This window comes from Bactrocera tryoni, chromosome 3 (assembly GCF_016617805.1).
Source record: "Bactrocera tryoni isolate S06 chromosome 3, CSIRO_BtryS06_freeze2, whole genome shotgun sequence".
Lineage (NCBI taxonomy): Eukaryota > Metazoa > Arthropoda > Insecta > Diptera > Tephritidae > Bactrocera > Bactrocera tryoni.
The window spans coordinates 25,817,409-25,842,661 of NC_052501.1; the positions used below are offsets into that span (position 1 = coordinate 25,817,409).

Sequence of the window (25,253 nt, forward strand, 5' to 3'; positions counted from 1 at the left end):
GCGGCGAATCAAAGTTGCTCAGGAATCCCTAAATGAAGTCAACGACGGTGCAGAATTATTGAAACGTGGTATAACAGGAGCCAAAAAAATTGGTTTAAGAATATGACGTTGAAACTAAAACTCCGAAAAAGGCGGGGCAAGTGCGTTCGTGCGTGAAGTTCACATATGCTTACCATGTTCTTTGATCTTAATGACGCAGTATATCATGAATTCTTGGCCAAAAACAATACTGTCACGATGTCCAAGCATACAGATGCGTCAGACATGGTTCCGTGTTACTTTTCTATATATTTCCAAAAATAAATAGAAGTTCAAACAGCTAAAGGCTATCCTAAAAATCGAGTTTGAGTGTTTCGACGATTGAAAGAAGCGCTGACATAAGAGCATAATACCGAAGGGGTACTAGTTTGAAGGCGAATGAATAACTATTTTTTTTTCAAAAAACGAAAATTTGCTTTTGTTTTATCCATACACCTCGTAAGGGTATGGTAAAGGTATGGTTTGTAACAATTATGGCATCGAGGTATTTGATTTTATCTATTTTTTAGAGCACTATATATCGCGCATGAAAACAGCTTCTATTTATATGTATCATCACACTTAGTAGTATGTAAACATATGCCCACTATGTATTACAATCTAAGTTGTTGTTATGATTATCTCAAATGTCTAAGCATAAAGTAACAAGAAAATTAAAATTATTTTTTGGAACCTTGCACTTATCAAAAATATACAAGTATATAATATATGTACTTGTTCATATAGTATATAAAAACAATATTTACGCTAGTAAATTCTACTAAAATTCTATTTAAATTTGTTTGTGTATGTGTTAAGCAATAAAAACTTACTTATCCAATTGCTCTCGCAGCTCTTTCTCGAACGTTGGCGACACACAATGACTCTGTAATGAGTAAGTAAAAATAAAAATGATTTGAGTTTAAAATGTCATTATTGGAGAGTTAAAATTGTAATCACAAAGTATTGGAAATAATCATAAAATGCGACACCATGATTGGTAAGCAATAAAAAGCTGACGCTTTGCTATGTAAAAATCGTAATTATTTACAGTTTTACACGAGCATACATACATACTTGTACATTCATGCATACAAAGGAGTGCATACGAACGCCATTTACATAACTTTAAGTGCGCACATCAATTAAAAATTACATTAAAAAATTTAAACATATATATTTCTATATACATTAGCTTGGCTGTGGTGAAAAATCGAAGAAAATGTCAATTTGATTGACATTTACGAGCGCTAAAAAACAAGTATAAAATTTAAAATGAAAATTCTAAAACACTTAATGGCAGATGATAGTGCTTTGTAATCAAATTTATGACTTGGAAAAACTTTTTAATATTTTTTGATAGTTCCGTGTCATGACAATTGTGACAAGCACTTTGAATGGTCATAAATGTTGTTGGGAAAAAATTTTTTAAACGTATTTCGATGCACACCATAAAGTACATATTTTTTGGCTTCTATAAAAAATGATGGAAATAATTAAATTCACAAAATCTATTGAAATACTAGAATATAATCTGCAAAAGACATGACTTTCTTGCTCAACAGAAGTTTAATGACAATGAATGGATAATTCCAATTAGTTCTGCTTTCTCCAGACTGGATAAGGAAACGAAACAAATGGGTCTGGTGGTGAACGAGGGAAAGACGAAATCTCGCCTGTCATCAAACAAACAGTCATCGCACTCGCGACTTGCCTCCCACGTCACAATTGACAGTCATAACTTCGAAGTTGTAGATAATTTCGTCTATCTTGGGACCAGCATTAACACCAACAACAACATGAGCCTCGAAATCTAACTCTTGCCAACAGTTGCTACTTCAAACTGAGTAGGCAATTAAGAAGTAAAGTCCAAACTCTACAAGACTCATCATTCCCGTCCTGCCATATGGTGCAAAGGCATGCATGATGACAACAGCTGATGAGGCGGCGTTATGAAATTTCGAGAGATAGGTTCAGCGGAAGTTTTATGGTATTTTGGGCATTGGCAACGGCGAGTATTGTATTCGATGGAAGGATGAGCTGTACGAGATATACGACGGCATTGACATAGTTCTTCGGCTTAAGAGACAACGGCTACAGTGGGCAGGTCAAGTCGTCTAAATGGACGAAATCACTCCAGCTCTGAGAGTATTCGACTCGCCGGGTAAAGCAAAGGAAGATGAAGACCTCCACTCACTTGGAAAGACCACGTGGAGAAGGAACTGGCTATACTTGGAATCTCCAATTGGCTCCAAGCAGTGAAAATGAAGAACGAGCGCTATTGTAAACTCGGCTATAATTTCGAAAGCGGTGTCTACGCCAATAAAGAAGAAGTATAATGGGTAATTGTCAAGATCGAAGCCTAGTTCCAACCAAATATAATAAGAAAGAGAGAAGAATAGTACGAAAAAGTTGGAAGATCACTATAATAAATAATAATAAAATCGAATTTTCGTTTCAGAACAAAAGTATTTTTGTTTGAAGCCACTGAAAGGCTAATTTTCAAAAATATCGATCTAATAGTGGATATAGTCGAGTCTAAACATCATGTAAGCATGATTTCGATTACCCAGGAGCTAAACATACCACAGAAAACCCGTTTTGAACTAAATGTTTAAATAAGGCTGGATACAATAAGATAAGTTTAAATAATTTTCAAAACGTGGTTGAAACGTGTTGTTTACACCGCTTTCAATATATACATATCTATATATACATTTATTCCAGAAAACTGCAGATCGTTGATGAACGTACCTAATCTGACCATATGGTTAAGGATTTCGGTGTTTTGGAATTACAAAGTATTTGAAATGAATCATATTCAGAAACTTGTTGAAATAATTATTACATCTACTTCTTTAAGATTTTATAGTTATAACCTATGATTTTTCAAAAGATGTCATATCTCAGATCTTGGCCTTTTAGGTCATATTTTCAATACTGTTCCAGCACTTTTGATGATGCGATTATAAAAACTTATATTGAATTCTGTGCTCTCAGTGATCTTAAACAAACTTTACAATTTATGTGGAATTATTTTCAGTCCAGTACTTGAATAGGTTTCGGTTTGTCAGCAGTAAATATATTTATCCAGTATTAGAGACTTCAACTATTTGATGTCTCTTAAATAGCAAGAACTGTAAAGCTTCCGATTTACGACTTGCGATTGATAGAATTGTACTTGGTCCTAAATACAATGGTATTTGGTCCATTCTACAGTCTATTCTTTAAGAATACATATGTATATCAAGGACTATATTACATCTCATCTTATCTTAGTGAATATATCTAAGATCAAAAGAAAGTATATCGTTCATATTTCAGTGTCCAAATTTTCGAATCACAACATACTGATCTGTAGGATTTTATTTAAAATACATGGTAGAAAATTATTATTTGTAAAAACTCTACTCTATAAATGTGATTCAATATGTTCTCATTGCTTAAATTCAGACTTCGTGATAGATGACAGTATAGTAAAGCAGTTTTTTGTACGATTCAAGGTAAGAATGTCAAGGAGTGTAAGGCAAACGCACAAATATTAGTCGATTTTCTTAGTTACCAAATTGTATAACCGATTTAAGAGCACGGAATTATTTTTTTACGAACTATATTTTAGTACCTTTTTACATATGCGAACTATTGCCTCAGTTTTTGTAATATTGATTTGAAATTTGGCACCCCTCTTTTTCTTCCGAAGAAGTTATTAATTGGTTGGAACTGCTTATATCCGGCCACCATAGCAAAGAGCTGTCATACTAATCGAACCATCTAAGTAAAGTTCTTAAGTATATTGAAAGTTTCTTTACTTGACAGAGATCTCCACAAAATCTCCGCAGATATTTTTCAGATAGGATCAATATAACATATACATATGTAGTTGATATACATACAAAATGACCAATGATCAAAATAAAGTGTTAGAAAGAACATTTTTTTCTTTCTGAAAGGTTCTGGTTTGGGAGCAATCGAAGTTAATTAGATAAGGTTAGGATGTCTGATCAAAGATCGCACGTGGACGACTATATATAGTCCTTTGAGAGACCAAAGAAGAACTTCTGTGTTCGAACCATAAATTAGCAAAACGCTTGGTAGTCAATACAAATTTGCACAGGCGTTTAATTTCCATTCTCGTCAGCTCGGTCGGATGTCTGAAGGTATGCGCTCCCAAGTGTTTAAGTCTTGACCTCACAACCGCTGGATAGTCAAGAAGGAAGTGTTGAGTTTTTTCCACTTCATCTTCTTTTATACAGCTTCTGCAGATTGCGTCGGGTAGGATTTCCAGCCTCAGCCTAGCTGTAGTGAAGGAAAAGAAATCAATAGATCTCTTGCGATCTATCTTGTGGCAAAAGGCTTTTGCGACAGCGCATGTACCACTTCTACGAATCCCAGCTATCAGTAGTAGAACACAAGAGGATACAGCAGCACCGATCCGCTCTCATTCTACCGATATCGGTTCTAGGGTGCCTTTTCTTGCTAGCTCATCAGCTTTACAGTTTTCTGCGATTCCGCTGTGGCCTGGCACTCATCCCAGTCTGATCACAAAGACACCCGATGCTATTGATAGCGAGGTTAGGCACCCTTTGACCGGCCCTGAACGCACTGTTAATGAGTTGAAGGCTAGTATCGTCACTCTGCTATGTGATTGGATGTTCACTCTCTGAATGAGACTGCACTCCGGAGCAGTAAATCTACTGCTACTTTAATGACTGCTACGTCCGCCTGGAAGATACTGATCAGGAAGTCTAAGACTGGAGTTGATAGAGAGCTGCTTACAGTAAACCCCTCCAACAACCTTCCACTCAAGCTTTGACCCATCCGTCGGGAAGTCTCACTCCTTCAACGGCTTCTCCCATTCACAACTTCCTCGCCGGCGCTTTGGCGACTCCATGATGCAAGTGATCCGGTATGAAGTCGAAGTGAGTGAGGATTTCCGAGTGTTCAGACACGTGTTCTTTTAGGAACCCAGACTCTATGAGTCTGATGGCATCTTTCGCAGCCGCACACCTTTCGGTGATGTCTACGGGCAATATGTGCAAGATGGCGTCCCATCTCAGGGTTGGAGTGGACCTTAGTGCATTACGCATACTGTTGAGCGCCGCCCCTTGAACGCTTATTTTTTTTTTCAAATATTTCAATTTTATCGATTTTAGGCATTTGTTTTTGCTAGAGCTTTCGTTGACTTGCCTAACGATTCAAATTACGATCCGCGATTTGAGGTTTTAGACTCTTGGAATACTATCAAATAAAGTATTATATTAATTTATAGAATTTAATTAATGAGCCTGTGTTAAGTTTATAGTAAATAGTACTAACTAGTAACTTTCGAGGGGCAACCTGAATGTTCTGGTATGAAATGAATTGATTGGGAAACACTGACTTCCGTATGGTATATCTGCATTGTATGTATGCAGAAGCTTGCATACATACATGTAAATTTATAAATAGCACTCATATCGATGTGTGTGTGTGTTGTCAAGCGGCTGAGTGAATGCGCAATGTCATTAATATGTATTTATGCGTGTAGTAAGTGAGTAAGAGTGCTTAATCAAGCGGAAGTCAGATATTAAAATAAAAGAAAATACTACTGCAGACGCATAGGATTATAGATATCACACACACACACATACACGCGCGAACAAACTGCTGACCAGTGACATTTCAAAAAAAGAATAATGTATATATGCACATATGTATGTATGTGTTAGTGCGTAAGTATGTAAATAAAATATAAGCAATGAGCCAATATCACAAGTGGCAGCCGGCAAAGGAAAGTCATCAAAAATCATTGTCGTAAAATTCTTACACGATTCTCTAGACTGGCTGCCGTCAAGTGCCAAGTGCTTGCGCTCCTCTGCTAAGCGTTTTTCTTGTATTATTTTAGCACTTTGTTTTGCTGAACGTGGAAGTTGCTGTACCTAGTGTTGTTGTATTTACACAAACCTACATATATTACTTTGTTTTTGTTGTTGCCGCGCGGGTAATCTCTTGTTGGTGGTGTGATTGGCGCCAAAGCTCAGCGGTTGGGGCAGCATTGGTGGCGCCGCATTTTGGGTGTGGGTGAAACCGCCGCCACAGCAATGAGATTAGACACAAGACAGTAGCTAAGCAAATGACATGTTCGTTTGACATGACATGACAGGCGAGTTGGCAAGCCAGAAGGCTGGAGGTCGTCTCAGCTATTTTGTGGCGTTGGTGCTCTTACTTCTTCAGCCTAATCTCGCTATGTAAGTTGTTAGTGATATTTATTTTTTAACTGGTTTCTGGGGTGCAGTTTTGGCTTAGTTACAATCACCAAGGTACGCACTGATAAATACGTACATAGTATATAATGTAGAGAGCGATAAAAGTATGAGCTATGCATGCTGAGGAACGGGGCTGTACTGTTCCATTTTTTTAATTAAAATTAACTGAAAGTTTTTTTTTGAGATTTTTGGTATGGTGGACTTTTTTATATAAAAATTGGAGAAACATTTTTTTCCTTCCAATTCAATGAGTGTTTAAATGAGTATAAATTCCCCCTACAATTACACCGCTTCATCTGGAAAAGTAAGTGCACACTCTAATACACTTTATCTGTTATATAGTTTCAAAGCTTGGGAGGAAGGTTGGTGGAGGGGTTTACTGTCAGCAGATCTCTATCAACTCCATCGTCAGACTTCCTGACTATTGCAGTGTCTTCCAAGCCGAGACTGCAGCCATTAAGGTAGCAGTAGATTTATTGCTCCGGAGTACAGTTTCCTTCAGAGAAGTGACCATCCACTCAGATAGCAGAGCGGCGATAATCATTAACAGTGCCTTCAGAGTTGGTCATGGAGTGTTTAACCTCACTATTAGTATTAGCATCGATTGTCTTTGTGATAAGACCGGTATGGATGCCGGGTCATGGCGGCACCACAGGAAATTGTATAGCTGATGAGCTAGCAAGAAAAGGCACCCTAGAACCGCTAACGGTAGATTGGAAGTGGGTCGGTGCGCCTGTATCCTCTTGTGTTCTACTACTAGATAGCTGGGCTTCGCGGGAGCTTGGCCAGCGCTGGGCCACCATCGGTAAATGCGCTGTCGCTAAAGGCTTTTGGCTCAAAATTGATTGCAAGAGATCTAGTGATCTCTTTGCCCTCAGTAAGGCTAGTCCAATTATGAGACAGCACATTCCTTATTGGCGTCCATTCTGTAAGGTTGGGAGGTTAAGACTTAAACACTTAGGAGCGCATATCTTCAGACATCCCACCGAACTGACAGGAGCGGAAATTAAATGACTGTGCAAATTTGTATTTTAAACAAAGTTTATAAGCTCGAAGGCAGCGATTCTTCTTTTCTATGGCTTCACAAAGGACTACGTACAGCAGGCCATGTGCGATCTCTTTAGATTAGCCATTTAACGTAACCCAAATATACCACACCACTATAAACCACACCTGAGGACACCACACTCATACATCTCCCCACACAGGTCAACATAACACACCGCAACACCGCTCCTGTACACCTCCGCTAATAAAAAGGATGGTCTCTGCAGCAGATTCACTTCATTCGATTATACTTTCCGGCACGAAAGCGATTGTACGCGCATCCACGTTCTCGATCATACAGCGAGCCACCGCATTTGTCAGCTAATTCGACACGTTAGCGGTCCTGTGCGCTACGGCCAAATTGACACAACATTCGATTTAGCCGGGAGGAATAACCTTCAACCTCAACAACTTCCTTTTCGATTACAAACTTCGTCGCGACGCTTATCGTGAGCGCTACAGGGGTACGATTCAAGTTCAGTCCCCGATTTCATCGGACAGCGATTAGTTAGTGTTGCAGCATAAAAACAGGAAATTTTTGGGAATAATTAAGGCACTGTATCTTTTTTGAAGCAAAAAGTAAACATTTATCGGGTTATACATGATCTTCGATGATGTTAAAACAAAGATTTTCCAATGATTCTCAAAGAATTACAGAAATTCTCTCTTTTTTTCACCTTCCTTAAAACTTGGATCATTGCGTCGTAGCGGCTACTCGTGGTGACCTACTCTCTATTCACATATGGACAAGGGGTATGTGGATGGGTAGAAATCGCTAGAGAAGAAGGGAGAGAGCCTTTCCATTAATTGATCTAGGAGGGAAGTTAGAGGGAGAGTTTTCTGTAAGGAGCTCTCATTTCATCTTAATGTCTGCTTAGCGAACTTCTGAACTACTTGCTCTTAACAGAGTTCATCTTGCCCAAGAGTTCATCTTAAGTGCTCCTACTCGACATTGCCCAATAGGCATCCATGCGATAAGGTTAAAAATCTTGGCGGATGAAAGTTGTATTGAGGAGAATGAGGTGGAAACAACCAGGCACTTTGTCCTCCATTGTTTAGACTTTGCAATGCTCAGGTTGAAACAACTCGGCAGTCATACCTTTTCTTGAACCAAGTAAATTATCCGAAACTAACAAATTTGTGATAGGTCAAAAAACTTGATAGGTCATTGTATGGAGAACAGGCAGAACCATTCCATAGTGATCGGATCATTTGCTTCCTATTAACCACTGCTACAAATTTGAAAAATGCTGTTTCGAAAAAATGCGACCAATCAAAGTAGAAATCTGAAAACTAATATGAGGGTACACATAATAGTTTTCAGATTTCCCGACTTCCGAAATCAAGGAACTAGATGAGGTATCAAAATTTAATATCAAGTCTTTCTTAAAGTTCGCAAAGAAGCGTTGAATACTTCAGCTCCAATTACACTGAATCTTTATCTGTCATTTGTATGGAATAGTTGGTCTATGACATAGACTCTATGTATACCTATATTACTCTTTGAGGTACATGTTAGACTTCTGCATACCGGTTGGGAGTTACTCCATGACGTAGTGCTTACGGTGAAGGTATTATATTTAATAATTTATCTGAAGAAGTTTTATAGATGTAAGTATATCAAATGTTGTAGAACTTGACTAAGCAAACTTTCCACTTCTTCTTCTTTAATACTATAGTATAATAAACTCCGACCAGAATATTTAAGGGTGGCTTAAACTGTCTAATTCACACTGGTTATTGTTGTTATGGCGTTAAATAACAATATCGAGGGGTCGCCTCGACATTTCTTAGCCGGATAAAAATCTGGGTCCGTTCTAGTTACATAGACTATCGTGGGGTTATTTCGATTTTATCGCTGTTTATTTACGCCAGTACTCTTGAAATAACGTAGTCGTGTATTGCAATAAAAGGATAGATAGACTACTTTCAGAAGCTGATTACTAGCTTCAAAGAATGTCGCCAAACTTGTGACAAAAGCAACGACAAGAGGGAAACGAATCGACCTGCATTAAGCGAACTTTAGGTGTTGTGATGGAAAAATCATTTTAATTCACACTTTTTTTTGACAAAAATTCCGCAATGAAAACTCTAATATTTTCAGAATATGCTAATATGTACTATGTGGTTTTCCAATATTAACAGACGGCTAAGATTGACTGATCGTACCAACCGAAGTTGAGCCAAAGGATTTGTGAGACTCTATAAACGGATAAAATTTATTCAGTTAGACAATCCAACAGATTTCCATTACCAGTTTCAAATTATTTAAGATAAAAGCAATGCGCAGTATACCACATAACTCATCAGAGACAACAAACCGAAGTCATCGCCCACCTATTTACCAGCGTAGACTGGCTTCATGTATCAAGCACTTCATTTGAATATTTGAAATGCGAAGTTAAATGCAAAGCATTTTGCAACAATTTATCATTAGAAATATACGCATAATTGAATAGCTTAAAAAATAGCTCGAAGCAATAAAAATTTTCAAACGTACATATGTATGTAAGCATATACCACAGCATCGGAACAACCCCAAAACGCAAAGCAACCACCAGCCATCGATGCTTTCATCTAGTGAGTTAGCGCTGTGGACTCCACTGGGGCGCAGTTGTCGCAAACAAATCAGCGAGATTTTGGAAATTCCGCTTTGTCATTCGCTCAAATAGGCACAGTTACCACGACGACTTGTCGGTTGCACGCTGCCATAATTAGCATAAATGAATCATATGAGCCATAAGCTGACGTATTCTATGGCAGAATCATAACCGATAACTGCGATGGCGAGCAAAACATGCATATTCACTTCACAGCGGGTGAGAGGGGTAGAGTTGAAGCGAAATTAAAATAAATTACAAGTGTCAGTTGAGCATATCCTGTGGATCGGACAGTCAGTCCGTCAGGCGTCTGTGCCGAAAATTTCTTTAAGCACGTCTGTCCGGGAGATTGTGTGTGGTTTGAGTGTGAGACCGAGAGAGGAGAGGGAGTGTGTGTGCATCTGCATAAATATCAATTTGATGAGTATTCAAATGGACTTCATAGACGCACAAGTACTTGAGTGATATAAAGCAACAGGGGATGCCATTTGCCGATGCCCTTTGTGATATTGTTTATGTTGTTGTTAGCGTAGTAATACAATAACAAAAGACATTTTTTTTTGGGGAGTTTGTGGAAATTTGAATGCCGCTTGCAAGGGTTGTTGGCAATTTTCAAACAGTTGCACGAATTAACAAAACAAATCCTGGCAACATGTTGCATTGGTGCGAACATAATGCCATGTTTTGACAAAGCCCCGAGCATACCGCACAGCTCAGGCGCAAGCTGGTAGACCTGTGGGCGGGTGGCAAGCAGTGGATATGACATAAACCGGCTAGAGCGCCAACTTGGCTTTGCCGACTTTGGCAAAAAACATCAACAACAAGACAAGGCGGAAAGCAACGAGGCCGTAGGAAAGGACACGAAGCTGGCGGGGGCGGCTGTGGCTATATCCGCTTGCGTGTGGCATGTGCACGTCGTCGCCGAATGCACTGACAATGCGGGGTGGGGAAATTTTTTATATTTATTTGTTGCTGTTTTTGTTGGGTGTGGGTGCCAAGGTGGTTGTTTGGCTGGTTGCTTGGTTCGTTGAGCCCACCACAGCACAGGAAGGGCTTAAATTTTATACTTGTTGTTGCACATAGTCGCCGTTCAGCTTGAGTAGATTCGGCTTAACTTCGGCTTTATAGAAAATATGAGGCGGAGATTTTCCGAAAATATGAACATGCGTAATATTTAATTAACATTAAGCATTAGCATTAAAATCACTGGGTGGTGGTGAGTCTATGGATTGCAAAGCCACAGATGAATGGCACGAAACACTTGCTGTTTTTCGTAATTTTGATAAATTTGCATGTGTAGGAGTGTCTACAAATGAGTGACTGTTCGGGATTTGTGAAAATGAATTATGAATGTTGTAGATTTATTGTTGCCGTGCTGACATTTAGTCAGAGCGATGGGGAGCAGTGGAGTGCCGAAACTGTCAAAGCGTTGATTATTATTTGATTGCTTTATGCCTGAGCTCGCAGACCAAAATTGATTGCTAAATAATTGAAAGCGACCACAATTGCGCAAAAATCAAAACAAATTAATAAAAAACATTAACTTCAGCTGCACCGAAGCTCGAATACCCTGTATAGCTGGATTTCTTTAAGCACAGGAGAGTATAAAAGGATATTCATCTAGATTTTAATCTATATGCTATAGAAATTTATTTAAAAATATCATAATTTATGCTCCTGCTGGAATACTTTTGCAGAAACCATCCCTGTAGCTCAGTGCATACGCAGGAGTCGCCTAGTAGGCACTTCAAGAGATTTTTCATTGATTACGTCGCCGATATTGAACAGTACGCCGACCAGGCTTCAGACGTGACAAACTTAAGACATGCACAGACCGCCATTTACAGTAGAGCTATCAATACCTTCATCGACTCCCTCTTAGTGAATGGGGTACTTGCTTCGAAAATCTAGAGTAACCCTTACGAAACTTCGTTCTGAATATTGCAGCAGGTTTAACTCCTACTTATTCAGAATCGACCCTAATATACCAAATATATTATATATATATTATATTAAATATATATTCAATTGAAAAGTCTCCGACCTACCATTGTAAAACACATTATTTTAACAAAATTCGGGTTTCTTATTCAACATTGCTTTCTTCAAGGCTGATAAACTGATTATAGCGTCCCTCCAACTTTGCGTAGTACGTTTTGTCCTTTGCTTCAAAATAGGCCTCAGTTTCGGCGATCACCTCTTCATTCGACAAAAATTTCTTCCCAGCGAGCATTCTTTTGAGGTCTGAGAACAAGAAATAGTCGCTGAGGGGCCAGATCTTGAGAATTCGGTGGATGCAGAAACAATTCGAAAATGAATTAATTTTTTTTCTCGTTTTCACTGACTTGTGGTGATGAAACGGCACTTTCTTTTTCTTCAAATGCGGCTTTATTCGTCGATTTTGTCCTACAAACGGGCCAGTAACGCTATATAATAGTCACTGTTGATGGTTCTACCTTTCTCTAGCCTAGCCAGTCGACTTTTACGTTTTTTCAAGCTGTGGAGCGGGTTCATCGGATGAATGTCAATTCGACTTCAGTGTGAAATGATGGACTCATGTTTCATTCATTGTGACATATCGACGCAAAAACTCGGGTATATAACGCTTGAACATCTCCACACATTGCTCCGAATCATCAACTCGTCATTGATTTTAGGCAAAAGCTGTCATATTATATGAAATATATATTCAATTGAAAATTCTCCGACCTAACATTGTAAAATACATTATTTTGACAAAATTCGGTTTTTTTATTCAACATAGTTTTCTTCAAGGCTGATACACTGATTATAGCGTCCCCCAACTTTTCTATAATATTTTTGTAGTACGTTTTGTCCTTTTTTAGGAATCAGTTTCGGCGATCACCTCTTCATTCGTCTAAGATTTGTTCCCAGCGAGCATTATTTTGAGGTCTGAGAACAAAAAATAGTCGCTGAGGGGCCAGATCTTGAGAATTCGGTGGATGCAGAAACAATTCGAAACAGAATTCATAAATTTTTGCCCTCATTTTCACTTATGTACTTGTGACACGGTGCATTTTCTTGATGAAACGGCACTTTCTTTTTCTTTAAATGCGGCTTTATTCGTCGATTTTGTCCTACAAACGGGCCAGTAACGCTATATAATAGTCACTGTTGATGGTTCTACCTTTCTCTAGCCTTGCCAGCCGACTTTTGCGTTTTTTCAAGCTGTGGAGCGGGTTCATCGGATGAACGTCAATTCGACTTCAGTGTGAAATGACGGACTCATGTTTCATTCATTGTAACATATCGACGCAAAAACTCGGGCTTATTACGCTTGAACATCTCCACACATTGCTTCGAATCATCAACTCGTCGTTGTTTTTGGGCAAAAGTGAGATCGCGTGACACCCACTTTGCACAGAGCTTTCTCATACCCTAATATTCGGAAATATTATAATGTACACGTTCAGTTCATTCACCAAATTTGGTGTAGATTATTTTCTAAGACAACAATGTAATCTCCGAAGAAATTGTTCAGATCGGTTAACTATACTATATAGCTGCCGTACAAACTGAACACATAGTTACTAAAAGAAATGCACCTGTGAAGGGTATATTAGCTTCGGTGCAGTCGAAGTTAACGTTTCTTCTTGTTTAATAATATTTGGTGAAAAAATCATTAAACTCTTTAGTGCTCGAAAAGTAAATGTAACCAGTATAAATATTGTCCCACCGACAATATAACTGGTATAGTTCTACTATTGAGTCAACTGTATACCATTTACGCCAGTCAATAAGTTTCTCACTTTATTGAAAAAAAAAAAACATCAAACTTCAAACGTTCATCTCCACACACTATTAACCACTTACCACATTGCAGCCGAAATTGGCGTATTTCACAGGTTTGTAGTGGAAACGTGGCATAACAAACATAACAGCTGTCAAATTGAAATTATCCTCAACAAAAAGAAAAATTGTAACCAACAAAAAAACACTTAATTTCGTTCTTAATAAATTGAATATGCCGACTACATGAATTAGTATATTCCTTTATTGTTACGATTGCACTAAAATAATAAAAATTATTTATATTTTCGTTTTGCACACGTGTTCTCCCTTTTACACCAGACTTCTTGCGCGTTCATAAATAAATAAGTACAACAAGCAGCGCGAGGGGAAAATGAAAAATTAAATAACACAAAAAAATCGAGAATGAACCGTCGTAAATAAATAGTAACTAGTGTTAGTGCGCTTTGGAAAGCTGCCGCTCGCAAACTGAGAAGCAGCGCCGAAACTAGCAAAAGCGTCTTGCAAAAGGTCGTCGGTATAGCAAGCCACACAAATGCTCACAAATAAATATGTATGCATGTATAAAGGAGGAACAACCCTTGCCAAAGTCGCGACATGTCGTGCAGCCGGCCGGCATCTCGTGACCACTCAGTCTCACAACCAGGCGGCGATTCAGACATTTAGCTGTTGGATGGCACTCAGCTGTTCGTGACACTGAAATATTATTGTTGTTGCTTCCCTACAGGCAGGGAGTGTGAGTGCATCTCGGTGAGTGTAGTTGTTTATTTTGATTTGCCTTGTAATCGATTAGGAGTCGCGGGGGTTAACGGGTTTAAGTGATGGCAGGTTAGAGCTGGCACTGCTGTCAAACTTTGACGTTTGCTTGGACGAGTTGCACTTTGATAAAAATTTTGAGTGAAAATATTTTAAAATATTAGAATCCATGTACATACAGTATGTATATAAGAAAACGACTGAATATACATATGTATTCCATAGTGCCTAGCCGGAAAAACTGTGTGAGAAGGGATATACTAGATAACTATGTTCCAAATTCAAAAAGTTATTATCCAAAATTGGAAATGCCTTATTAATTTGAAATATAATGTAGACAAAATCAACAATTTTTAAGTGGCTTATATCACTTTTACTTAGAACTTGACGTACAGATGGGTCTAACGTTTTAAGCGGATTTTAGGGCTGTAATTGTATCAAGGCTTCTTTAGGAACTTTTTATTTTTTGGAACATAAAAATCTGATGGATCCAAATTTTTAGATTTTTTTGTCGTGTATTTTCGGTTTTTGGTGAACAAACCGAGATATAGTCAAATTAAATTAGAGGGTGAAGCTTATGGAACCCTAGACTTGCCGGATCGATAGTACCAATAATAGTGGAAAGCTTGCGATCGGTTAAACACCAAATATAAGAAAAATTTAAGCTGGTGTCTTTAAATCAGACAAGAAAATTGAAAAATATAAATGTACATTGGGACAAAAAACTAACCAGGAATTGTAATTAAATTCTCCAGGTAAATGACATTGCAAAAAATTGTATATTGCTAAGTTGGTAGCACTGTCCTTAATAACTACGCCGAATATGAGCGCGATCTCTCGGCCAGTTTGCTAACAGCAGCTGTTTAAGTCAGTATACCTCAGTAGTGCGTTGCCAATTTTACAACGAGTAACACTATCCAACAAAGATTTTGTCCCAAATTTTGTATTTCTAATCAAATTTCGTGTGCGGAATCATTGTGAATGTTGGAAAAGACTTACGGTGATACAGTTTTAACAAAAACTTAAGCCTAGAATGGTACAAAGCCTTCAAAGACGGTCGAGAGATCGATGAAGACATGTCTCTTTAGGGACGACCTTCAACTGATGAAAATATTAAAAAAAAGTGAAGGATATGGTGCTTGAAAATCGTCAGTCAAGTGTTAGAGAGATGGCAGGAGAGCTCAATACCTCTCGCGAGTCCGTTCGAATGATTTTGGTGAATATTTTTGGTATGAAACGCGTTCTTGCTCGACTCGGCCCGATAACGCTGCATTTTTTTCAAAAATAATACCATAAACAGGTCTTTTTGGACATGCTTGTTCGTGCGAATTCCGATCCCACATTTATGAAGAGCATTATAACTCCCAATGAGATATGGGTTTATGAGTGTGGCATGTAAACAAGTCAGCAATCATCATAATGAAGGGGAAAAACGAGCGGAAACCAAAAAACCACGCCAAAGCCGCTCAAAAATTAAGGTGATGCTCATGTTTTTTTTCGATACTAGCGGTTTGGTGTATCATGAATTTGTTCTGGAGGGACAGACGGTCAATATCTAGTTATATTTGGACGCATTGAGGCGTTTGCGTGAGAACATCCGTCGAAAACTAGAATTGTGGAAAAAAATTGGCATCACATCGTGCCACGATTGTAACCGAATCTAAAGCCAAAAATACAATGAATACCATCGATCAACCACCGTATTCCCAGGATTTGGCTCTGTGTTTATTTTTCTTCTTCCCCAAACTGAAATTGCCGCACCGTTAAATCCGTTTTCAGTCGATCGAAGAGATAAAACAAAATTTACTGAAGGAGCTGAAGGCCATTACAAAAAGTGCTTATGAAAAGTGTTTCGATGCCTGGAAAAATCGTTGGCGCAACTGTATTACATCTGATGGGCATTACTTTGAAGGCGACAAAATAAATATTCAGTCAAGAAAATGGACAGATTTTTTCCTATCATAGACTTGACGACGTATTTATTTTAAAGCACTTCCTACTTTTTTCCGAACGATTTAGAAATTTTTTCCGAATGATTTTTTTTAATGCGGTGTAGGTTTTAGATAATTATAGAAACCAACTGCCAAGTTTAACATTTTTTATAGCAAATTCTTACATCGTGGAAACATTGAAAAACATGTTTATGCTTTTTTAAAATAAATGTATGAGAAGCTATTTTGTTTATTCTACTACATACATATGTATATTAACATATAAATACGTAAGTTTGTAATATGTTTTCGTACACGGTTTTCATACGCAATCTACACGTTTGCGAGTTTATTTCAGCTTAATTGTGTAAAATGATATTTTATATGTGATTTTTTCAGTTTTAATAATCTTACAATGGCATTTTGTTCTGAAGGGGCATCGGATTTCAAAGCACTGTCAAGCATATTGTAGATTATTTGCCTTTTGTTTTGGGCTCATTATGCTATAATCAACATGACTTCTAAGCGTAACGTTTTCTATTTTTTTTTGTTTTGATTTTCTCTGTTATTTTCCTTGACGTACAGGCACATAACGGCAAAACTGTTTGTCGTGTGTGTTATTTATAAAAATCAGGAAGTTATGTGCACAAATATAAAAAAATATAATTTTAATAATTTATTGCTGAAAAAACATCTTTGAAAAGCCTTCTTCTAACCTTTCTACTGACTACTGACCACTGCCTGCAATGAAAATATTCTAAACTGGCTCGTTAGGGTTTTTAAACCTTATTAATTCTCAGATAATGATTTCCGGTAATACTGTTCGGAAAAGCTATATTAATCCTTCGCATGCGCTTGCACTTGATATCATCTGGTGAATTTTGATTGTTGAGAAATTACATCAGTTGTTTCGTAGGTTCTGAGTAAGAAAGTTTTATGAGAAGTATTTAAAATATTTAGAACACACCCAAACATTATAACGAATACATAGCTCCCAAATTATGTCCATCAAATGTAAACCACCGAACAAATCTAAGAATTTTTTATTATTATCATTTTCCATCACACCCGTTTCTATTATCCCTCTATGTTCATATGTATACTAGAGACAAAAAATTAATGAAGATACTGCTTAAGATATTTTACCGTTGTTAATAACTTACGTCAAAATTTTTATAAAATATAGGAACTTGATAGATTTAGATTTAGTCATCAGACCATTTCTCCAAAAGCAGTTTTTAGAACTCTGTCGATTGAAATGATCGCTGTGGTCTTTTTACTATCTATCTTCAACCATTAAGCACGTTTTCGTCATAAGAAAGCTTATCATGAAACCTATTATCTTTTAGGAGTCATCTCAAAACCTTGACTTTCTGTCTTATAAGATCATGGTGATCGTCCTTTGTGAAGGGAAAAGTTCGGCCGTGCTTCTTCCTATTCTATAGTCGATGTATAAAGGTCCCTCTACACCTGGTCTTTCCAATGGGGTGGATGGCTCCCTCTTCTGCTGGGAATGATGAGGGACTTGTAAAGTTTGGTCGTATTCTTTTGGAGAGGAATTTACTTTCCAATTACCTATTCAGTCCAAAATAGCACTTGTTGGCAGGAGTGATTCTGCGTTGGATTTCCAGGTTTATTCTATATGGGCCATTGAAAATATACCTTCGTCTATTGCCAATAAGATCCCCATAGATTTACTTGCAAAGGAGAGTACTCTAGCTACGGAAGAAAGACAGAACAGAAATACACAAGACAATAGACGATGAAGAAAAACTTAAACTATGGCAAGATCGATGGACAAAGGAGAGCTATGGAAGATGGATCGTCAAATTGATCAAAGATATAGAGATGGGGCACAGTAGAAAATACGGCGAAGTAAACCTCTATATAACACAGATGCTATCCGGTCAAGGATATTTCCGAAAATACCTGTACAATATGGGAAAAACTGGAAGTCCTACATGTTACGAGTATATTTATTGAGACGACCCACTTGAAGATGCAAAGCACACCTGTTTTAAGTGCAACCGATGGAAAGAAGCACGGAGGATACTACAGGTAAGAAACAAGCTTGGACAACTAAAAAATATTCCGTATTTATAATGGAAAAAAATGGTAGCTAGCGGCGAAAATTGGGAACAAATTGCCTCGTATGCAGAACCGTACTAGCTTAAATACTTATATATCGCAGCCCTCCGAGATCGACGCGTCATGGTTATGTATTCTTCCACAAATTGTATGTAGAGTTTAATTCGAAGCTCTGAAAAGTGCGTTAGTTCTTTAGGGTTGTTCGGTATTAGTGCATACGCATGACAGCACTGCATCTGAGAACCCTTTTTTCTCAACATTGCAACAATCAAAATCAATAATTTATCGCGTAGAGTGGGTGTCATGTAGTTTGTTGTCACGCGGCTCACGAATTTTGCATTTAATTTTAACGCTCTTTAGCAATTTTATTGAAATAAGAGCATGATGAACGGGCGGAAAAAAGTATAATGAAACGGACCGAATGTCAAATAACAACTACAAATATTAATGCAAGCTTGTTTGGAAATAAATTAAAAAGGGGAACTTAACACAAGGGTAGTTTGTATTTTTACAGGGTTGTTTTGCAAATGACACCAGACGGTAATGTGATGAATCATAAGTGCAAATAAAACGCGAAAAAACGCACGCAAACTATGCCATGCGAATGAATTTTATAGAGTTTGTGCTGAACTTCAAATGATGTGGTGTGTTAGGAACGAACATATTTCCAAAGTTAGCAAAATGTTGTAGTTTTTAGCAACCTTGAAGAGTTTGTTGAATTTAGATGGGTTAACCATATCGAATGATGAGAGTTATATGAGAAAGTGTTACTATAAGTTTCGCTTAGAGTCATTATAAAATACTAACTCTTAAACTAACCGCAAAATGCTGTGGCCGTTGAGTTTTGACATTCAAGTCCAGGTCTTGATACCTTTAGAAGTTACGAAAAATTGCATAATACCCAGTAATATCTTCCAAACTTGTTGTGCCTTTTTTGATTTACTGAGACGATTCGTAAGAATAAGAAAGCCTGGGGTATAGCCAATAGGCTAGATGGCTTTTTACAATCTCAAGTTAAACTCACTATAGGTGTGATTGGTTGAACCGAAAGCTAGCCCTGAATTGACTGTTTCGATTATAACAAATATGACCCAACGTACCTTTCGTAGAAGAGACCGAATTTCATTCAGCTTCACTTTTTGACGTTTTGTGTCTTGGAATGGATTTTCTGTTGTCCAATAACGGCATGTTAGCTTAATAATACTGCCGCAGCGTGAAATGGGTTTTCTGCCTGACTAAAATTTCCTTCTAGAAACCAGGTTCAGTGTCTACCGACAGTTTGACCACTTTTCAAGCGATGCGGACGTCAGGCTAACAATATTTTAATACCCTTCACAGGCTATATTAAGTTCGCCACTATGTTTTTAACACGCAGAAGGAAACGTCGGAGACCCATCATATCCGGCTGTCTGTATTAGTCTCTCAGTTTTTGAGATATTGATCTGAAGTTTTACACATCCTTTATCCCCAAGAACTGAACAGTATGATCTTCACAAAATTCAGCTTTAGTTATTGTCCAAGCCAACGGTGCAATCTCCGAAGAAGTGGTTTTCGTCTTAGCTTACCCTTCACAAATACAAAAGATTACTTACAAGAACTTGATTTTGATCTATCAGTTGGTATGGCAGCTTTATGCTTTAGTAATCCGATCAGAACAATTTTTTTGGTAATAAAATGAAGTTTCACGGATCGCGAATGCATTTTCCTTTACGCAGATATGGCTATTTTGCTGAGTAATAACTCATCCAAAAGTTTTTGTATCAGGTTCAGTGCCAGCCATTCTAACGATATTTGGAATGTATTCCAAGCGACGTGGACGGCAGGTTCAAAACGCTTCATAAATTATTTCTACCACTGAGAGCGGCGACCATTCGACTGGATTCTTGGTAACAGTCTTTCTGATAATTGAAACGTTCAAGAGTTTTAGTCATTCGAACGTATTGGTATGTGATGGCACAATAAATAATTTCAGACCCTTTGAAATCTATGGAAAAGATACAAAAGTGCGGAAAAGGGGGTGCCAAATAAATTGAATGAAAGAAAGCCGAAAAAACACTTGTGAAACTTTTCAGAGACACGAAAGAAATCAGTTTTGCATCGAATTGTCACCTGCGATGAAAAATGGATTTATTTTAAGAATCGAGAACGGATAAAAGCATGGGTTAACCGGGGACAAGCATCAACATCGACTACAAAAGCAGATCGATTCGGTAAGAAGGCAATGCTCTGTGTGTGGTGGGATCAGAAGGGTATGGTATATATCATGAGATTCTAAAACATGATGAAGCTGATAAGACTAATCGCTACACTATCTGAACCATGCATTGATCGAAAAACCACCAAAAAAGGACCAGCAACCGGCAAAGTAATTTTGTTACACGGCAATGCATAAACAAAAGTAAAATCGGTTCAGGATACAATCAAAGTACTTAGCTGGGAGCTGCTGCCACACTCGCTGTATTCACCAGACTTCACCCCTTCCAATTACCACTTGTTTTCATCGTTGGGATACGCATTGGCTGAGCAGCACTTCGATTAATATGGCAAAAGTCGAACTTGGGTGTCTGATTGGTTTACTCAAAAGACGAACATTTCTATGATCTCATGTTGAGATTCTCTGTATAACGAGTTTTTCAATAATACCGCTACAAAAGTTTTTAAGTAAAACAAAAACGGGTTGGGATATCAATGAAATTCTTTATGTCATTATGTGTGGGTCTCAATTATTTTTTCATGGCCACCACAGCACGCTTGCAGAAGTCTAGAGGCTGAACGCAATTTTTGACGGTTTTCAGGTAGAAATCGGCCGATAATGCTGCAATTCACGTTCGATGTTCGTACGAAGTTCATTAATTGTCGCTGGCTTCTTGGCATTGACCATAGACTTGACGTAGTCCCACAGGAAATAGTTCAACGTCTAAAGTCAAATCGCACGACCGAAACGGCCAATTGACTGGGCCATTTCGTGAGATAACACGTTCACCAAACTTGATTTTCAATAAATCGATTGTGAAATTCTCGGTTTGGCTTGTGGCGCCGCCCGATTAGAACCATATATTGTCCAAGTCCATATCATCCATTTCGGGTCAAAAATTTTCGGTTATTCATTGAGCGGTAGCGATTCCCATTCACAGTAACGTGCCGGTCTCGATCATCATGGAAGAAGATCGACACAATGACGCCGCCCATAAACCGCAACAAACCGTAATTTTTTTGGGATGCAATGGCGATTTATGGAGTGCGTGTTTCGCTTATTGACAAAACCGTTCAGCCAGAAATGAGCCTCATCGCAAGAAGATGATTTTTCGATGGAAATCCGGGTCATTTTCAAGTTGGTGCTCAACCAAATTCACGGACATAGGACGATTGTGTTGGTTAAGCGACTTCAGTTCTTGCGTGAGTTTGATCTTGTAAGGATGTAGGCCAAGATCTTTTCGCAAAATACGCCACAACGACGTCACAGAAACGCCCAAACGCTTGAGAACAACGTTTGAGAAACTGATTTGGGTCTTCCTCATTTTTGTTCCGTGCCTGTGGACTAAAATTTTTCCGCTAGACGTCTAATAGTTGATCTGACAGGACCTTATGACCACCATAAATTGGACCTAGCGCTCTTAAAGTTGAGGCCACTGACTCCGAATTTCGGTAGATAATTTTAATGATTTCGACTCGTTGTTGAATCGTATATCTTTAGATGATGAAATGGCAAACCTTACTGTAGAGAAATGTCAAAAGAACGGGAAAATATGGGGTCGTTCGCTGTCAATATCGGTCTACCATTGTAACGTCTCCATTGAAAAACACGTTCATAATCATACACTGTGGAAATAAATATTGGCTAATTAGTCCTAAGCAGTAATTTATATAATAATTTTCACGGCATGAATCTTAAGGCGCCAAAAAGGAAGAAGTCATGAGAGTATGAGTATTTCTATTGAGTGATCAGATGAATAATATGGTTTATGCTAGAAATACTAAGATCCTTCTGTGCGGTTTACTATGTTATGATTTCAGCGGACGGATAGAGGTATATCCGTTTTGAACACTTCACCTCCGACCAAAACCTGTCGGAGTAGTTGAAATACTGTAAAATTCACTTCAAATGAAAAATATTTGTACTCTAAATGCTTTAAATACACTTTCATTGACACACATATGACAAAAGTGCACACTTCGGTCCAAAAACAAAACTCAAAAATTTACTGTCAAATTCTCGAGCTGCGTAATTGGCTGTTGCAACACCTATTACACGCCGCCAAACCCGCCCAACACCTATTATCCACTCCATGTGCTGGATGTGGGTTGTCGAAAACATCCTTGCCACACGCTAATTAGCCGAGCTGTAAATTTTAATTAGAGGCAAAAATCTTAAAGTACACACTCGAATGTGGCATGTGTCCTTCCAACTGTAACCCCCTCCACACACCGCACACCCAGCATCCACCACGCACGTTACAAGGCGCGCACACAGTTGTGCTTGGAGTGCCAAAAGAGTCACTTCAATGTTGGCACATGAATGCGTGAATTTTTCTGGGACATTAAACTGAACAGATACTTGAAATTAAGATGAACGAGCGCCGCAAAATCCCTCCCAAAAACAATACATACATTTATTTATGGAAAATAAAATGCGGCAAAGTACTGAGAAATCAAGAGGAAAGAAATAAAATAATCAGCGTGAACAAAAAGTTGAAAAACGCCGAATGCACTCGGGTATCAGCGGCGCTCAGACTGTATGACGCGAAATTAGCTTTCGCTTTCAAGTGGCAGCGGCATATGTTTGCGCAAACACGCCCACTTGCATGCATATAGACATACATATGTACAGTTTTTGTATAAAATTTCAAAAAGAAAGAAATTGAAAAAACATTAAGTAGCATACTTCGAGTGCGAGTGCGAGTACCCGGTACAAGCCGCGAATTCAACGCTGCATAATGCACTCAAGCACTCAAGAGTCTATTACTTAGTATGAGCGTGACGCGGAATCGAGCACAGTGGCAAACAAGTCCGTCAATGAGCTTATCAGCATAAAAGTGTTCTTAGAAGCAGACTTACATACATACATACATACATATGTGCGAGCGTAGAGTCCTTGTAGGAAAATTGACTGGTTCAGAACTAGTTATGGTCTAGTGTTTTGAACGCCATTACTATTTTGAATTGTTGTATTTCTTCATAAAAGCTGCTGAGAGATTTTTCATTGTTATTTTATGTCACAAGAAGTCTCCTTTGAAAAGCCTTTTCGAAAGTTTCGAACTGGTAAGAAAAATTGAAAATTTTTTTAGCCGACGAAGAGAAATATTTAGCGTTTTAGATTTTTTTCAATTTTATAATTACTGCATTTACTTTTCTGATATTCAAGGAAGCATGAAATGTGTTCTCTTTCATAGATTCCTTACAGTTTCAAATGTTGTATAGTTCTTTGCTTCGTTGCCATTAGGAGATTAGTCGATATAAAAAGACCTTGTCTAAATACTACTGTGAACTGGTTGAGAACTATCGCGAAGTCGTCACTTGATGCGAAAACAAGAATTTTCTCATGTGTCGATCATTAGCGAAGTATTGAAGGAGTTCACTACAAAGTTTTGGCAATTTTTACGAAATATGGTAAGGTTAGCTTAAGTTAGATTCATTGGCTGATCCTCAAGATCCGTATGGATGAAAACACTCTCGAATTGGCGCAAATTGCGAAAAGAAGAAACGACTGGAGCGCTGTTGTTAACTCGACTATAACCGCTTAAGTGGTGTATACGCTAGAAAAGAAGAGAAGATCTTCAAGTTAAGTAACTGACGTAATTATATCTTATGTGTCGACAAAGCTCACTAACTTACCTTGTGAAATCTGAAGTGTTTTAGGACAAAGGATGTGACAGTCAAGAAGGAAGTGTTGAAAGGTTTCTATTCCGTCTATTTCCAAGCAGCCTCCAGTACTTTCAGTCGTTATGGTTTTGAACCTTACAAAGTGGAAAACGAAAGGGCAATGACTATGAACCGCTAAAGCCCGAGGTCAACTAATCCTGCTGAGAAACAATTACGACCGAATATGCATCAAGATTCCCACGATTCCATGAAATGCGGGTCTAAGTAACCGAAACGGAACCGTATTTTTATCCGGTCAAGCACTGTCAACTCGGCACCAAGTCTTGAAATTACTACAGAAATTTTTTCTGCCGCTACAACAACAACAACAACAACAACAAGAAACTGTATCAAGAACTAAGTTGATACCGCTTACATTGAGGTTAGTCTTTCCTTAACTAAACTGATTCTGAAATTAATGCGACTATACTAGCCTTGAGCTCAAAGTCCCACCACTCAGATTTTGAGCTCAAAGCTAGCATAGTCGCGCTAATATCAGAAGGAAACTCATTTTTCAGTGGTTGGACTCTGGAGCATTAGATCTATAGGCACTGCTACTTTAATGGCAGCAATCTCAACCTGGAAAACGCTCAAATAGTCAGGAAGTCACTACACTATAGTTTTTATTATATAGTTCTCCCATTGAATTTCTAAATGATTAAAAACAAATTATTAGCTAAAACTTCTCCGGTTCTGACAAAAAATAAATTACAAAAAAAAAATTTATTACACAATTTCCTAACGGGTCTCTTGCTTGGGGGAAGCTGCGAGCATAAATTTCAGAACCACATACATGTACGTCGAATCAACTTGAATAAAGTCTTATATTGAGTACACCTTGTAGCCTATAAAGGTTGTTTGGACGTTCGAGGCACACATACAAACATACAATTAAACACACATACAAACAAAAACAAACTCACTTTCAGACACATACC

At 38.1% G+C, this 25,253-nt stretch overlaps 1 protein-coding gene across 3 annotated transcripts in view; it reads right to left on the reverse strand.

Annotated features, from left to right (window-relative positions):
* LOC120770919 overlaps nt 1-25,253 on the reverse strand; it is a 175,313-nt gene that overhangs the window by 17,619 nt on the left and 132,441 nt on the right. For 2 of the 3 annotated variants that reach the window (XM_040098616.1, XM_040098615.1), the window contains one exon: nt 852-904. In XM_040098616.1, coding sequence (XP_039954550.1) covers nt 852-904 — 53 coding nt within the window. Of the gene's footprint in view, nt 1-851; nt 905-13,744; nt 13,873-25,253 lie in introns of those variants that run through there. The other variant, XM_040098617.1, reaches the window with a different exon arrangement.